Source organism: Callospermophilus lateralis, chromosome 5 (genome assembly GCF_048772815.1).
Source record: "Callospermophilus lateralis isolate mCalLat2 chromosome 5, mCalLat2.hap1, whole genome shotgun sequence".
Lineage (NCBI taxonomy): Eukaryota > Metazoa > Chordata > Mammalia > Rodentia > Sciuridae > Callospermophilus > Callospermophilus lateralis.
The window spans coordinates 71587980-71605665 of NC_135309.1; the positions used below are offsets into that span (position 1 = coordinate 71587980).

General features: G+C 42.8%; 1 protein-coding gene across 1 annotated transcript; it reads left to right on the plus strand.

Annotated features, from left to right (window-relative positions):
- The first annotated feature begins 591 nt into the window (after window positions 1–591).
- Hdac3 (histone deacetylase 3) lies at window positions 592–16292 on the plus strand. Its single transcript, XM_076856820.2, has 15 exons — window positions 592–697; window positions 804–886; window positions 2237–2379; window positions 8292–8373; window positions 8498–8554; window positions 8672–8727; window positions 9106–9239; window positions 9606–9686; window positions 10051–10124; window positions 10285–10349; window positions 11516–11605; window positions 11735–11793; window positions 12073–12152; window positions 12462–12619; window positions 15655–16292. Exons 1-15 carry the CDS (start codon window positions 643–645, stop codon window positions 15722–15724), a joined length of 1287 nt encoding a protein of 428 aa, XP_076712935.1. The 5' UTR covers window positions 592–642; the 3' UTR covers window positions 15725–16292.
- Window positions 16293–17686: the final 1394 nt, after the last annotated feature.

Consider the following 17686-nt stretch of genomic DNA (forward strand, 5'->3'; position numbering starts at 1 on the left):
CAGGTGTGCGGGGCGCAGAGCGTGAGCCTTGCGCGCTTGTAAGCGCAAGTGAGATGCGCGCGTGACTGCGCCGTCCCCCCCACCATCGGGGGGAATGTGCGGCGCCGAGTCTGGGTCCGCGTAGGGGACAGGAGGTCAGGCGGGGGTGCTCTCCACTGCTCTATCCGGCACGCCTGGCGTAGCTCCTGTCCTCAGTTACCCTAGACGAGTGATAGCCAGGAATCTTGCAGCGGGCTGGGGGAAATTGTCTTTCTGAGAGGGACACCGTGGCCAGATCTTCGGAGCTTCCTAGACTGGTGACCACGGCCTGTTTCCCGTTTGGGGCAAGTGGTTGGACGGGATGGTTCGGCTTCCAGAAGATATCACCCCCCGCCCAGAAAGAAATGGCTCTCGCATCCCAGAACCGATGCCACGGTCCCCAGCCCGAGCCGGGCAGCTCACGCCCCAGAATCTGGAACTATGAAGTTAATCCAGGGGCGGAACTCCCGCAGGGGCGTGATCTGGGACCTGTCTCAGAGAGGCGGGGCCTAACCTTCCCTGTTCCGCAGAGGCAGGCTACGTGCTTGCGCAGTACGCACGAGCCGGGGGCGGGGCTGGCGTCCGGAGGGCGGCGGAGGCGCGGGGCCTGGTCCCGCCGGCGCTATGTCCAAGACTGTGGCCTATTTCTACGACCCTGACGTGGGCAACTTCCACTACGGTGAGGGAACGGGTTTGTGCGCTAGGGGCTTGGACGCAGGGGTTTCGAGGCAAGAGCTGTAGCTTCAGGGATGAGAACTGACCAACTCTCTTTTCCCCACCCCCAGGAGCTGGGCACCCTATGAAGCCCCATCGCCTGGCATTGACTCATAGCCTGGTCCTGCACTATGGTCTCTATAAGAAGATGATCGTGAGTCCAGCTGGCGGGTTGGGAACGAGCTGTGGCCTTAGGGATAAGTGGATTGGACCGAATGCACCAGGTGCACCCGCCCCTAGGGTAGGGGGCAGTTAGAAGTCGCCTGGAGCACTCCCTGTTTGCAGAGTTTGTGGGTGGGCGTTCTCTGAGTTAATGGGAGTTACATTTTCACCTTAGGCTAGTCACCCTTTGACATTAGGCACACCAGCCCTTGGTGTAGGGTTAGGGTGGTGTGAGGCCCTCTTGAAGACAGATGTGTTTCTCTCTGAATTTATTTTATGTACTATGTATTTATTTTTGCAGTCCTGGGAGATCCAATCAGGGCCTTAGGCATAATAAGCAAGCTTTCTACCTATGAGCTACACTCCTGGTCCCCCCTACCTTTTAGGGTGTGGTTAGTGTTGTGGTCTCAGGGATGGGCGTGTCTGGATCTTTGTATATATCTCCTCCCACCTCTCACTACCTGCTAGGAGCTAGAACTCTAGGGACAGCTCTGCAGCCCTTTGGGTAAATTATGTGTATATGTGTGGAGAACAGGAGATGCCTTATGTATTCCTTTTTCAACCTAGAGTACCTCTACATAGTATCTCTGCATAGTTAGGCTTAATCATTGCCTAATCCTCCATCTCCCATATATATGCATACTATTCATCTCCAGCTTGGAATTTACAGCTGTGAAATGAGATAACAGATCTCACTCTTATGTACTTTGAGGGGTATGAGCCAACAATATGAGTGATCTCTGCTTTTTCTGAGGCACAGACAAGTGGATTGGTTGTAGAAAGACTGAGGTATTGTTAGTGCAATAATCTCTGAATTCCTTGAGATTATGTGCCTCTGTGTCCCTGCATGCATTTTCTAGGAGAAAAAAAAAGCTCTTTCTTGCCCAAATTTCAAAGAGGTTCATGAAACCTCTCCCCTCTCCCAAGGACGGTAAATCTTTGGTTTAGCACCTTGGATTTTAACTAGAAGATTGTTATATATCCCTTATATCTGATTTCAGAATGAAGAACCCAAAGGGCAGAATCAGAGTCCAGGGGAGATGAGTATGGAGAGAACCAGGAATAGGAGATCCAGGGATCAGGGCAGGTGAATCAGGGTTCAAGGTTGAGAAGGTAGGAGAGGCTGGGCTGGAGGTGGAAAGGAGAAGTGGTTTACATGGGTCATTATCAAGACCATTATCAGGAGCTTCTTTTCTTCACCGACCTTTATCTCATAGAATAACAAGGATTGGGATTGTTGTATGTGGTTTTGGGCAATCTCCAGGGATGGGCTCAGTGTGCGGGTCTCAGCCTCATCAGTGGGGCTGATCCTGCTAGGTTCATCTTGTTTCTCCATCCCAAGGTCTTCAAGCCATACCAGGCCTCCCAGCATGACATGTGCCGCTTCCACTCTGAGGACTACATTGATTTTCTGCAGAGAGTCAGCCCCACCAACATGCAGGGCTTCACCAAGAGCCTTAATGCCTTCAACGTGGGCGATGACTGGTGAGGGAGGGGAACACTTGGATTTGGGGATGTCAAGCACTTTGGTGTGAGGCCCTTCAATGAGGTTTTGTAATAGCAGTGGGAAGATATGAGGGGGGGACCTACTTGTCAGTGAATCATCATTCGCTCATTTGTTTATTCAGTAAATATTTGTTGGTGATTTACTTGAGGCCAGGCCCTGTACTAAGTGTGAGGGATGCAATGATGAACAATAACAGCAAAATTTTAATATTCATCTGAATATTAAATTAGATCTGAAAAAAAAGAGGAATTAGGGGAAAGGTGTTTGGCAGCCAAGGGAAGGGATGTATTGGGTAATAGAGACAACATGTCTGTGGTAGAACAAAGTATGACTCATTTGAGGAACAGAAAAAGCCCAAGTGCAGCTGGGCATGGTGGCTTACACCAGTAATCCTAGTGACTTGGGAGGCTGAGACAGGAGGATCCCAACTTTGAGGCCAGCCTCAGCAACTTAGGGAGGCACTAATTAATTAGACTCTGGCTGGAGATGTGGCTCAGTGGTAAAGTGCCTCTGGATTCAATCCCCAGTATTAAAAAATGGAAGAAAGAAAGAAAGAAAAAGCCCATGGACAGAATATGAAAAGGAAAGTAATCTGATTAGAGGCTAAAGAGATAAATGAGGTCTTTTGAACAGCCCTGTTATGAATTGAGGTTTTTGCTCTTAGAATAGAGGAAAGTCATTAAAATGTCTTAAAAGGCAAGGGAGTGATTTGACATGACCAGGTTTACATTAAGTTTGTAACGCATGTAATGACTCAGGGTTAGATGCTGTGGGGAAGGGGGTGGAAAGTAAGCCATGATCCTTGCTCACACTCTAATATACATCCATGAAAAATAATAACCAAAACAGCTACCATGTACTCAATTCTATTTAAACTTTTTAAAGGGAAATTTCAAACATTTCTGAAAGTAGAGTAGAACATGTATCTATCACATCATGTATCCATACCCCTCTTCAACTCTTTTTTTTTCTTTTTTGGTACTGGGAATTGAACTCAACCACTGAGCCACATCCCCAGCCATTTTTATTTTTTATTTTGAGACAGAGTCTCACTAAATTATTTAGGGCCTTGCTAAATTGCCAGTGTTAGCTTTGAACTTGCAGTCCTTCTGCCTCAGCCTCCTGAGCCTCTGGGATTATAGGTGTGCACACTGTGCCCAGCATATCCAGCTTCAGCTCTTATAAGCAAGTGGCCAGTCTTATTTCATCTGTACCCCCTTGTGTTAGATTATTTATCTCTAAATGAAACTTTAAAAAAATCATACCTAAAGATGAATAGTAATTCCTTAATATAATCAAATATACAATCAGTATTCAAATATTGTCTCGTCTCATGTATTTTTATATAGTTTATTAATATCAGGATCTAAACAAGGGCCATGCATTGTGTTTGATTGATGGGACTTGAGACTTTTAGTCTGGCTTTTCCTTCTCCCCCTTGAATTTATTTCTTGATAAATAGGTTTTTCAGATTGTTGATCCTGTAGAGCTTCCTACAATGGCTACCATTTATTAAATACTTATTTTGCTAGTATTATGCTGAGGGTTCTTAGTGTATCCTCTAATTCTCATGCCAACCTGGAGATATAATAGGACTTTTCCTGATGTTACACATAGATAAATGGAGATTTGGGGAAATTTAGGTAACTTACCACATTTCACACAATTGGTCAGTGGTGGTGGCAGGATTCAGATCTAGAGCCCAGATTTGTTTTTGTTTTTGCTTTGTGGTGCTGCATCCACAATCTAAAAGAGTCCAGATTTTTGAACCACTAATCTATTTCTATGAAAGATCCTATTGACAGATGCAGTCCAGGCTGCCAGATAGAGGCCAGTTCCTTTTGCTGGCACTGAACACCTTCCCAATCTTATTCCCACACTCAGCTGCATGGGATCCCTTCCTGGAATGTCCTTGGATGTCCTGTTCAACTTTTTCAAGGCCTTCTCAGCCTTTACAACATCTTCATACCAGCCCACAAAGCTCTGTCCTGAACATACTGCCTGCTTAATTAGTTTTGTCATATGCTGTCTTGGGAAGTTTCTTAGTTTTTTTGTTTGTTTGTTTGTTTTTTGTTTTTTTTGGTACTATGGTATTTTTGGTACTCAACTTTGCTGCTGAGCAACGTCCCCAGCACCCGCCCCTTGCCCCCCTGCCCCCCCTTTTTGGTGGTAGCAATTTTTTTTATTATAGTTTTAAATGATTTTATTATAGTTTTAAATAATTTTGCTTTCAATATAGAAAACAGTAATATTTCTACCCAGCCTTTTTAACTTTGTTTTGAGACAAGGTCTCACTGAGTTACTTAGGGTCTCTGTAATTTGTTGAGGCTGGCCTTGAACTTGAGATCCTCTTGCATCAGCCTCCTATGTCACTGGGATTATAGGCTTGTGCCATCATACCCAGCTCTTTCTTGTTGTTGTTGTTCCTGCTGCTATTCCCGAGTTCATTTTCTAGATCTGGGAATGTGGAATCAGACTTTAGGCTACAGCAGGAAACCTGTATATGCTCTTTGCATAGTTAGGGCATCTACCTCTGGGCCATTTGGCTATTTTCAGTTGTTCTGTCAAATTTAAACTATAGCTATACTTGTCTATGTTTCAGAGGAGAATCAGGAATTTTCCTTCTTTTTTTTTTTTTTTTTTATGTTGTGTGGTTCTGGTACTCTACCACCAAGCTAAACTCCCAGCCCTTTGTATTTTTTACTTTGAGATAGGGTCTTGCTAAATTGCCCAGGCTGACCTTGAATTGGTGATCCTGCTGTCTCATCCTCCCAAGTCACTGGAAGTATAAGCACACACCACCATGTCCTGCTCCTTTTTATTTTCTTTTAATTAATTTGTGATAGTTTAAAAAGTAATCTAATCTAATTATAAATAGACAAATTTATTTACAAGGCTTTTGTGTGTGTGTGTGTGTGTCTGTGTGTGTGTACGTGTGTGTGTGTGTGTGTGTGTGTGTGTGTGTACATACGTGTACTGGGACTTAAGCCCAGGGATGCTTTACTACTGAGCTACACACTTAATTATTTATTTATTTACTGAAATGGGGTCTTGCTAAGTTGCTGAGAGTCTTGCTAAATTGCCAAAGTTGGGCTCGAATTTGTGATCTTCCTGCCTCAGCCTCCTGAATCACAGATTACAGGTAAACACCACCACACCCAGCCAGTTCAGGTTCTTTTTTGTTGTTGTTATTGTTTGGTCTGGGGATTAAACCTAAGGGTGCTTAATCACTGAGCTACTGAGCCACATCCCCAAGCCTTTTTTATATTTTATTTAGAGACAGGGTCTTGCTAAGTTGCTGAGTCTGGTTTTGAATTTGTGATCCTTCTGCCCTACCTCCTGAGCCTCTGGGATTACAGATTTGCATCACCATACCCAGCTTTTATGAGTTTTTTTTTTTAGTTCTGGTTGGACATGATACCTTTATTTTATTTATTTATTTTTATGTGGTGCTGAGGATCAAATACAGTGCCTTTTATGTGCTAGGTGAGTGCTGTACTGCTGACAACCCTAGGCCTCTATGAGGATTTTTTTTTTTTAATATTCTGAAGTTTTAAGTGGACACAATATCTTTATTTTACATTTATGCGGCGCAAAGGATCGAACCCAGTGCCTCATGCATGCTAGGCGAGCACCCTACCACTGAGCCACAACCCCAGCCCCTTTATGAGGTTTTTAATGGGATTTTTAAAAAAAGCAATACCAGACCTATTCCTCCTGTGCATAAATCTCTGTCCCCAGTGGCAGCCGCTTTCAGCTAGCATATTTTTTCTGGTGCTTATCTTTGGATTTCTAAATGATATAATAAATTTACTGCTACTGATCTGTAATATTTAGGTAATACTTAATATACTAGGTACTATTTTAAATGCTTTGTAGCTATTTAGTTTCAACAAGTATATGGCAGGGTTTATTATTATCTCCTTTTTAAGGATAAGGACATTGAGACACAGAAAGGCTAAACAATTTGCCCAATATTACTAGCTGTCTGGCTTATAAACCTGGGCTTATAATTATACTCCCCTACTATATTACTTCTTGTTAATATTTCTTCCTTTATCAATTTTTAGACATCGTCTATAAGCTGTTCATATGGATATGAGCACTCTGTCTTCTCATACCATCATACTGGCTTCTCCCAGGTTCATAATGTAGCTTTATCATAATTTTCAATCAGTCACTATTCTGTTTACTTTATCATAACTACTATTCATTTATTTTAGAACCAAATAGTAATAGTTAATTTATTTTTGTATACAACTTTGTTTTTCCTGAAGCTAATAATTTCATTGCTTTTTTATTTGCTAGTTTTTTAAGTATCAAACACTAATTATTTCCAAACCCTTGAGAAATTATAAAACTCCCTACATTCTATTTTTCACATGGTTAAATGTGGCAGTTGTACTATTTTCTTGGATACCTAAAACTAGGGTTTTTCTTTTTTTGGTGCTGGGCATGAAACCTTATACATGCTAGGATCAGTCTCCACCACTGACCTTAAAAAATACAAACTAGGGATTTTAAAAAAATCTTTATTTTATTTATTTATTTTAAGAAAAGAAAAAGGGTTTTATTGCCTTGCCAGCAAAGGAGAAACACAGGGGACTCCTGTCCCAAGGGCTGTGATTCTCCAAACTAGGGTTTTTTAAAGGCATTTTTTATTTTATTTTTTTTAAGTGATGGTTAATGAAGGTATAATTTACATACAGTAAAATTCACCTTTGTTGTGTGTAACATCTTGTGAGTTTAGAATGTCTCAAGATTCAGGATATTTTGCTTACCCCACAAAGATCCCTCATACCCTTTTATCATCAATGCCTTCTCTCCAGGCACCACTGATCTGACTCTATCCTATTTTGCCTTTTCCGGAATGTTAAATAAATGAGTCACGGTATGTAGCCTTTTGTGTTTGGGTTCAATCCTTTTCTTTATATGAAGAATGAAGATAGCGATCATTTTAGCTAACATGTGGCTTATAGTGCCATAAAACGTGCTAAAAACTTTCCATGGTTTATCTTATTAGTAGTAGTATTTTGCGTATATAGGAATATAATTCTTTCTTTAAAATGTGTGACTGTCAAGGCTACTATTGAACATTATGTTAGAGTGTGGTACCTATAGAAGACTTTTAAGAAAAAAAAAATAGAATTCATGTTTTATCTCAACTTATTCCTTTTTATTTTGGGGTACTGGGGATTGAACTCAGGAGCACTCAACCACTGAGCCACATCCCCAACCCTGTTTTGTATTTTATTTAGAGATAGGGTCTCACTTAGTTGCTTAGTGCCTCAGCATTGCTAAGACTGGCTTTGAATTTGCCATCCTCCTGTCTCATCTTCCTGAGCTGCTGTGATTACAGGCATGCACCACTGCACCTGGCAACTTATTTCCTTTTTCTTTATACTTAAGAACCTAGATGCTGAGCTGGGCATGGTCATGCACGCCTATAATCCCAGGGACCAAGGAGGGCAAGGCAGGAGGATCGAAAGTTTAAAGTCATCCTCAGCAATTAGTGAGGCCCTCAGCAACTTATCAAGACCCTGTCTCAAAATAAAAATTAAAAAAGGGCTGGGGATGTGGTTCAGTGCTTAAGCAACCCTGGGTTCAATTCCTGGCACACATACAAAAAAAGTAACCTAGAAGCTATTTGCTTCTCTCCCAGCTAGGGTACAAACTCCCTAACATTTAAAAGCTTCTTTCTTTCCCATCTTGCACTTTACACAGGGCTTGGCATTTGTTGAATACATTTGCAGATAATCAGGTGTTTAGGAAGGGGCGAGGGGGCTATCAGAAAATGGAGATTGGAGGAGTCTAGAGTAAGGAGGGAGTGTAACAAGGTGCAGGGCAGGACAGAGGCACAAGTGTTCTAACTCACTCCTATTCCCTGCAGCCCAGTGTTTCCCGGGCTCTTTGAGTTCTGCTCGCGTTACACAGGTGCATCCCTCCAAGGAGCAACCCAGCTGAACAACAAGGTGATGTATTCCCAGTTCTTGTTTCTTTCTATGGGTCTGTAGACTCAGTGCTTTACCCTGACCCTGGGCTTCCAGCTTCAGGGGTGGTCAGAAGAGGACTGTGAGTTGGGTGTTTGTCTTTCAGATCTGCGATATTGCCATTAACTGGGCTGGTGGTCTGCACCACGCCAAGAAGTTTGAGGTGAGTGAGGATGTGATGGGGAAGACAGTGGCTACCCTAGGGTAGGCAGTCAGGATGACAGTGGGGGGCAAACGGAGGGATTGTTTCTCTATTTAAAAGACCACTGTCTTGCTATAGGCCTCTGGCTTTTGCTATGTCAACGACATTGTAATCGGCATCCTGGAGCTGCTCAAGTAAGTAGCCCAGGAGGAGATGGGGGCACTTAAGAGGATCTCAACCAAGGAGGTCCCTCAGACAGCCCTGACCCTGACCCTGACCTCTCTCCTTCACCACTAGCTTCACCCAAGTTCTTGATGCTTTTCTTAGGCTGCATCTTCCTCTGCTCTGCTGCAGATTGCCTGCTGCCTGCTCAAATTTCAGCCTTTTCTGCACACCCCTCTCCTGTCCCTGCCTCCAGCCTCCAGGCTGGATCCCCAGGGTTACCCTTAGAAAACTGGTGGTATTAGGTTTCAGGTGACTTGGCAGATTTTAAATAATTCCAGACCCTATGTTTGGGAGGAATGGATTGGGGTTCACCTCTACCTCAGACCCTGGCTTTGCCCTTACCCCAGGTACCACCCTCGCGTGCTCTATATTGATATTGACATCCACCATGGAGATGGCGTTCAGGAAGCCTTCTACCTCACTGACAGGGTCATGACGGTGTCTTTCCACAAATACGGAAATTACTTCTTCCCTGGTACAGGTACAAGAACATGAATTACTGTTCCCTTTACATCTGTCAGTTCTTTAGCATGACTGATTCCTAGAGCACTCATTGCTATTTGTATTTAATGTGTGTGTGTTTTTAAAAAATATTTGTTTACTGTCTCCTTTTTCATTGTGAGGAAGAGTATAAGCTTGGTAGGATTTCATTATTCTATTTATTGCTGTATCCACTGTGCCTAGTATGCAGCTTGGCTCATGGTAGTTATTTTAAAAAAAAAATCATTGAATGACTTACAAACTACAAGAAACAGTGGATCTAGGGAGTCTGGTGGAGGTTCATTGACAGAGCATCTAAGTTGCAAGTGCTTCCCATGCATGGCTCCCACTTCCCACTTCCCTATAGGTGACATGTATGAAGTTGGAGCAGAGAGTGGCCGCTACTATTGTCTCAATGTGCCCTTGCGGGATGGCATTGATGATCAGAGTAAGTACTGGTGTCTTCTCCCTGTGCACTCTGCCCCTTCTTTCTTTCTTTTAATTAATCTCTTCTGCCTGGTGTTGTGTGCTATTGGGCCAGGTATCCTTAAGGATGAATGGCCTTCAAAGGGACCAAGAACCCCTGGAAATTGTATGCAAAATATCATGTGTTTGCACACTTAATGATAAGGGTCATTAGCTTTCATCAATCACTCATAGTAGTCTGGTACTCCTGAGTTTAGAACCAATGATTTGGTTCTTTGGCTTGCCCCTTTCCTGGGCTACATGCTCTCTCAACCCCCTTTTTCCTTTTGTTCCCTGTCTCCCCATCCCCTTGGGGTGCCAGGTGCCCATCTTTGGCCCTCTCCCAGGTTACAAGCACCTTTTCCAGCCGGTCATCAACCAGGTGGTGGACTTCTACCAACCCACCTGCATTGTGCTCCAGGTAATGCTGTCAGTGCCTGCTAGGAGGGCTCACCTGGGCTTGAGGGAAGAGAGCGGGAAAGAGGAAGGTTCCTAGGTTGGTGAGGGAAGGGATGTGGAAGATATCTGTGATGTTCTGATCAGTTGTGTCACTGCAGCTGCCTGGCATTTTGCTTTTGCAGTGTGGAGCTGACTCTCTGGGTTGCGATCGATTGGGCTGCTTCAATCTCAGTATCCGAGGGCATGGGTGAGACTTGCCCTTCTTCTCCCCCAGGTTTTACAAGTGGCTTTGGGCTAAATGGAATAGGAGTAGTTAAAGATGGGCCTCATTTCTTCTGTGAATCAAAAGTAATCTATAAGTTGTACTTGAACTAGGAAATGTCACCTTAAATAGGATCTTCTAGATGGTCATTCATTCACAGTAGGTTTTTATTAAGGACTGATTGTGTTCCAGACATTGTATTAGATGATGGGGATGGAATGATAAAATGCCCACAGTGTTTACAGTTTAGAGTAGGAAGCAAACAAAAAATAAGTAGATTGCTATAAATCCTATAGAGGAAAAAAATAGAAAGCTGGGACAGAGGGTAACAGTAGGGAATCTCCTTTGGCATGATTTGGAATGGATTTTCTGTGGAGGTAAAATGGGAGCCAAGAGCTGGAGGCTAAGACCGAGTGAGCCACAAGAGAAGCAGAGAGTTAGGCAGTGAGTTATGCCTACAAGACTGAGGCTGGGAAGAACTGATGTGGTGAAGGAAATGAAATAAAACGAGTGAGGCCAGAACACAGGGACCAAGCTGGAGGTAGATCGAGTTGAGGTCCTAGAAATTGGCCATGGTGAGATTGTACAGGGCCTCTGGACTCTGGTAAGGAGTTTGAAGGTGGTCCAGTGATGGAGGGCAACTGTTGAAGGATATTTAAGCAGGGAAGTTACATAATCTAATGTATTTTAAAGTGATTGTGCTGAGTTTTGGGGTGGGGTGATGGGACAAGATTGGTAATGGAAAGACCAGTTAGGAAGTTACTGGCATTGTCTAGGCCAGAGATTTGGTGCCCAAACTGAAGTGGAGGAGGTGGTGACAGAGAGTTGTAGGGGGTTAGGGTTATATTCTGAAGGCCAGAACTGACATACTGGCTAGTATACTGATAAGTATAGTTGATTAACAGGTAGGATGCCAAGGAGAGTGTTGAGCAGGACAGAAGTATTTTATTTCTTTATTTTTGGGGGTGCACTTTATTTTAAAATTTTCACTGAGACACAAAATATAGTACACACATTCCAACGGTATAACTTAATGAATTCCACTACCCAGACCAAACTGAAGAACACTTACAATTCCCTGTTGCCCTTTCCAAGTAATATCTAGAGGTGTAGACCTTGGCTCCACCCATTCTTCTGGTTCCTTTTAACAGGGAATGTGTTGAATATGTCAAGAGCTTTAATATCCCGCTACTGGTGTTGGGTGGTGGAGGCTATACTGTCCGAAATGTTGCCCGCTGCTGGTGAGTACCCTCCCTGACTTTCCTGTTCTTGCATTGTGGGGTAAGCTAGGGGCTCCCATAATGGGATATGGCCAGGTGGGCCTTTAAGCCTACTTAGTCAGCTTACCCCACTCTGCTGGTTGGTTTCAGGACATATGAGACATCGCTGCTGGTAGAAGAGGCCATTAGTGAGGAGCTTCCCTATAGTGGTAAGGACCACCCACAACACCTCCATAACAGGAAGGCTCTTTTCCCCAGCCCTAAGAATGATCCAATTTGAAAGCAGACAGGAAATTTTACACCCTCAAAGCTCTGCAGACGAAATCTCTGGGCCAAGAACCAGGAAAAGACTGGGCAGCTATTTTGTAGGGGTCTGGATGGGAAGGGAGGGACTGGAAAGTCTTGGGACCTGCATGTCTTGGTCTGAACCATGTTTTCTGGCTAATCCCCTCTTCTCATCCCCTCTCCTCCCCACCTCCCTCCCCAAGAATACTTCGAGTACTTTGCCCCTGACTTCACACTCCATCCAGACGTCAGCACCCGCATTGAGAATCAGAACTCACGCCAGGTCAGCCACTCGGAGAAGCCATGCACAAGATGGGGAAGCCCAGGAGAGGTCTAGGATGTAGGAAGTGGGAGAAATCAAAGATGGGGGAGTTCTAAGCTGTCACTGTCCCTGCTACCAGCTAGGAGACAGCCTAGGATAGTGTAGAGGTAGTCAGGGTTGGTGGGAAGGGACAGGTATCAGTTGGGAGATCTGAAATAGAAATACTACTGAGATGAAAACCAGGACATTAGGAGCAGAAGGTCGCTAGAAGGGTGGATGCTCTGGGAGTCACTAGGAGCCACTCACTTTCTATTCCTCCTCTTCAATCAGTATCTGGACCAGATCCGCCAGACAATCTTTGAAAACCTGAAGATGCTGAACCATGCACCTAGTGTCCAGATTCATGATGTGCCTGCTGATCTCCTGACATATGACAGGACTGATGAGGCTGACGCAGAGGAGAGGGGTCCTGAGGAGAACTACAGCAGGTCTGGGCAGGGATTTGAGAGTGGGACATTCCAGCAGGCTTGCAGGGGAGGCTTACAAGAGAAAAGTAAATTGGAAGGCACTGGCTTTCTTGTCCCTGGTTTATATTGCCTTTAAGTCAGTACAATTCCCCTACTCTTTTTTTATTTTTTTGTTTGCAGTTTTCAGTGACAAAGTAACATATTTATTGTAAAAATTATAAATAGCATCTAGCTGGGTGCATACCTATAATCTCAGCAGCTGGGGAGGCTGAGGCAGGAGAATTGTGAGTTCAAAGCCAGCCTCGGCAAGAGTGAGGTGCTTAGCAACTCAGTGAGACCCTGTCTCTAAATAAAATACAAAATATGGCTGGGGATGTGGCTAAGTGGTTGAGTGCCCCTGAGTTCAATCCCCGGCACCCCCCCCCCCCAATTATAAACAACATCAAAGTAGGTTACGTTTACATTCACATAATCCCAGACCCATTCCACAGAAGTAACTACCATTAATAGTTTGATTTATATCTTTTTAGATAGACCTTTTTTTTCTGTAAATTACAAGTATATTTCTAATGCATATATACTATGAACATATATTCATTCATAGAGTTTGCTATTTGTGGGGGTTTTGATTTTTGTTAGTCTAAATGGAAACATTCTGTACATGTGGCTCTACAACTTAAACTTGTCTTTTTTTAAAATAAGATATCGTATCTTTGTGTTAGTGATATGGATCTGTTTCTGTATTTTATCAGCTGTATAATATTCCATTGTGTGGATATAACCTAATTTAATTAACTACCATTGATGGACAGTTACATTAAATTACATAATCCCCTCCTTTTTTTGCTATTATGGTAATAAAGAGGGTGGCAATGAGTCCCCTTATGTATACATATTTGCATGCTTGTTTAAATGAGTTAGATTCCTAGAATTGTTGTTATTAGGTCAAAGGTTGAATGCAGAAAAATCATTTGTATTTGCTGTCACATTGCCTTCCAAAAAGTCTTTTTTTGTGTATGTGTGGTACTGGGGATTGAACCTAGGGCCTTGTGCATGTGAGGCAAGCGCTCTACCAACTGAGCTGTATCCCCAGCCCTCCAAAAAGTCTTTAGCAATTTACATTCTTGCCAGCATTTTAGACTTTCCTTCTGGGTTGGCTGGACAGGTCACTGCCTGCATATTGCTCTTTAATGTTGTTTGATTTCTGTTCATTTTTTTTTTCAGGTTTGAGAATAGTGGTTCTGTTTTTTTCAAAAAAAAGCTTTTGTCTTTCTGAGATACATACTGAAATATTTATAGATAGAATGAATAGGGGACAGTGAGGATAGAAATTGTTTTTAAAATATCAAAACAAACTTTTCTGAAAAATGAAGGGAAAAAACAAGAGAACCCAGAAGTGCAAAACCAGATGCACTTGTGGAGAACATATTTCCTTACAATATTGAGGAATAACCAACCACAGCTGGACATTTGCAGGATACCCAGTCCTGCTCCTGTTCAGTGTTAGAAGTTGAAGCTTGCTCTGCTGCAGTCTGGTGAGCTTCTCAGACCCTTCTAGAGTCTGCTTCTCACATTCACAACTCATAATCAGAGTTCCAGCCAGCGTCTCTGTCCTTTGGACATGGACTTTACTACTCTAACCCTTAGGACCTGTCCATCTTCCCTCCTCTATGAAAACCCCCTTATTGCCTGGCCTGGGTTGGGAAATATCTAAACATCTGGCCTCAGAGCTTTTGAGTCATCTCCTTCTCAGTTTTTCTAGGTTTCTAAAGCTTGACTTCTGGAAATTGATTTTCAGTGTCTGATTTGGTTTGGCAAAACCTGTTTTTAAGTTCTTCCTTTTGTCAAAGTTTGGCTTTTTCATCAATAGTAACAGACTGACATCTGGGTCTAGTCTGCACATTATACCACACCCTTTCAACAGTCAGCAGAAGCCTCAGGCCTTTTCTTCCTGTTCCTAAGCCCTACCTCCCTGTCAGACCACCCACTGAGTTCTGGTTCTTCTTTGATCCTATAGCTCCAACTTGCATATGACTTGCAGAGTAGTAATAATAAGAGTTGCCACTTCTGTGGCTTTGCCAAGCACTAGACTCAATACTAGGTGCTTTATAGTACAACATGCATATCATGTCATTGTTCTGGTGCCATTGGACAATGCTAAGAGTAGCTCTTATCCTCAGATTACCTGAGGAGGAGTCTAAGCCTCAGAGAGGTTAAATAATGTTCCTGGGGTCATAAAGCTAGTTAAGATACAAATCTAAGCTTGTGACCCCACAACTTTTATCCTTGTGGTGAGATAACTGACCTGTGGCTCAAGTAGATAGAGCCTTAACTGACTTATTCCCTTAGCTACTCTTTGATGACTCAGTTTTCTCTCAGAGAGTAGTTTTTGAAAAAGAAAGAAATCAGTATTGAGTATTTACTGGGCCCTGTGTTTCTTTCACATCCCTTCTCTCAGTGTAGGTTTAAGTCAGTCCTCCACTTCTGATCCTGACTTCCATCCGTGATCTTATCTGTAACTACTCTCCTTCATGACACAACTCCCAGCCATCATGGCCTCCTTGTTATATTAAAATATACCAGTTTTTTTCTACCTTATGAGGCTTGGAACAGTTTTCCTGAGATGTTTGCTTGGCTTCCCAAACTTCAGGCTTTCATTCTTAAAATAATTTTCCCTAAAAATCCTGTCTGGAATTTACTATTTTCCTCTTATCACTCACAGTCACGTTACTTTCTTTCTTTCTTTTTTTTTCATAATGTTCTCCACCACCTGAAATTATATTATTTACTAAATCTTTGGTCTCATTTATTAGGTAAGCTTTTTCATGATGGATGAAAGCCTGGTCTGGCTAATTATCTGCTATAAGCCTCTGACACATGCCTGGTACAGAGTATTCGCCATAAATGTTTATTGAATATGTGAGTGGATGAATGCATAGCAATCATTCTGTACCAAAAGGAGGAGAGGAATTCCCAGAGACCCTGAGGAATGGCTCTGGAGAGGGTGCTGGAAAGTTGTAGAGCAGGGTTCTGATCTGTCTGCCCTTGCTTTGCAGGCCAGAGGCACCCAATGAATTCTATGATGGAGACCACGATAATGACAAGGAAAGCGACGTGGAAATTTAAGAGCGTCTTGGAATGCTATGTCTCAAGGAATTCTTTTTCATGCCTTGTTGGTGGGAAGGGAAAAGGTGTGCTTCCCTAGTCTGGGAACCTGAGGCTAACTCTGAGGAAGGGTTTGGAGATCACATGTGGTTCTAGAACCATCTATCCCCTTTTCCTTTCTCTCCCACAGCCTGACAATGGTACTTATTAGGGATGAGATAGGGAAGTATAGCTGGCTTTGGGACATTCTGGGCAGTAGACCCTAGTAGCCAGTCCCCAACCCTTCCAGGCCCTTATTCCTTCCCTGCTTCCCTCCAACCCAGAGACTCAGGGATGAAGGGGTAGAGAGGACTGAGGTTGTCTCTAACATCCTTCTCCTTTGGGTTCTACTGCAGGCCTTACTTCCAAGACAAGCAAAGGGTGAGGGTTTTGGGTGGTGGGGGCTCTGGCTCCCTAACATCTTAACTATAGACAATGGGAAGTATGGTTTTGTGTAGGGGAGGATATGAACATGTCCTGTCTAACTTTTGGTTTTATGTCCATTTTACCACTGTTTTTAATCCAATAAACCAAGTTGGTATTTTTTGTACCTTTCTGGGAATATTAATTCTTGCTAACTATGTATGAAGGGAAAGGGAAATGGGGTGATGATGCATATAATAAAAATCATAGTTAACATTTATTCAGTACCCTATGTTAGGTCCTGTGTATATATTCTACATGGATTATTTTACTTGTATATAGGGAGTTAATAGAACATTTTGGTGGAGAGTTAGACAAACTTGGGCAGATAACTAGCTTGAGATGGCAAAGAAGGTGACTTCAGGTTTGTTAACGTGGGTGATTGGCCTGCTTATGCTTGTTGGTGAAGATAAACTGAGATGAAACATGGTAAGTCTTAACACAGTGCTAAATATTAAAAAGTTGCTCATTAACTGTCTTTGTGAAAAACATTACTAGATACTGTAAATGCTGCAAACATAGACCCTTCTCTGGAGGAGTTTACAATCAGTAAGAAATGTGGTAAATTTAGCACACATTGACAGTGGTACAAGAAAGAGAAGTGGTAGATGGGTCACTCCCTCAGTCCTTTCAGTCTGTTACCCACCATGTTCGCTTAGAAAGTAGTTTTTAAACTGTTTTGGACAAACTGAGTTTGAAGTATGGTCTGGACAGCTCTTTGCAACTTTCTACCAGGCAATTAGGTCTAGAGCACAAGGGAGATGAAGGCTAGATTGAGGAGCAACCTGCTTAGCAGAATCTCTGGTATTACCAGGCCATACTCTAAGCATTGGGGACCCTAGTAAGTCACTGCCCTCCATGAATGTGCACTTAAAATCTTTTGTCTGCTGTGGTCAAGAATATTCACTCCATACTTTGAGGACCCACAGGGTGCCATGTACTTTTCACACACAAGACAGATGTAGTTGGAGAATGGATGAAATTGCTGAGGGAGAAAATCATGCTAAGGGCAAAGAACATACTGTTGGAGAACATCATTCTTTAAGGAATGTTTGATTTATGCCAGTGGGGAATCCTGGTTAAACACAGGGCTTGACAGATTAATCTGGGCTTAAATTTTTTTGCCAATTATGTATGCTTAATCAAGTTATTTTAACTCCCCCCCAATCCAAATTTCTTATCTGTAAAACGGTGAGACCAATGGAACTTTTCACATGAGATTGTGAGTGTTCAGTAAGAAAAGGTTTGTAATATTTTGCATAGTGCCTGGCAAGGAACGTGCATTTAGCTAAGTGGTAACCATTATTACTGCTTAGGCTATTGGTGATAATTAGTTTGTACACATTAGAAACATAATCCTTACCAGGGATTCATAACTGGGAAATTCTAACTCCAGAACTAATCTAGTTAGGAGTCCAGCATTGAGCGAACCACACCTTGTTTTTGGTACATGGCCTTCAATAAATGGTAGCTTTTGGTTTAAATTTTTTTTTTTTTTCATATGCTTGCTCCATGTTTACT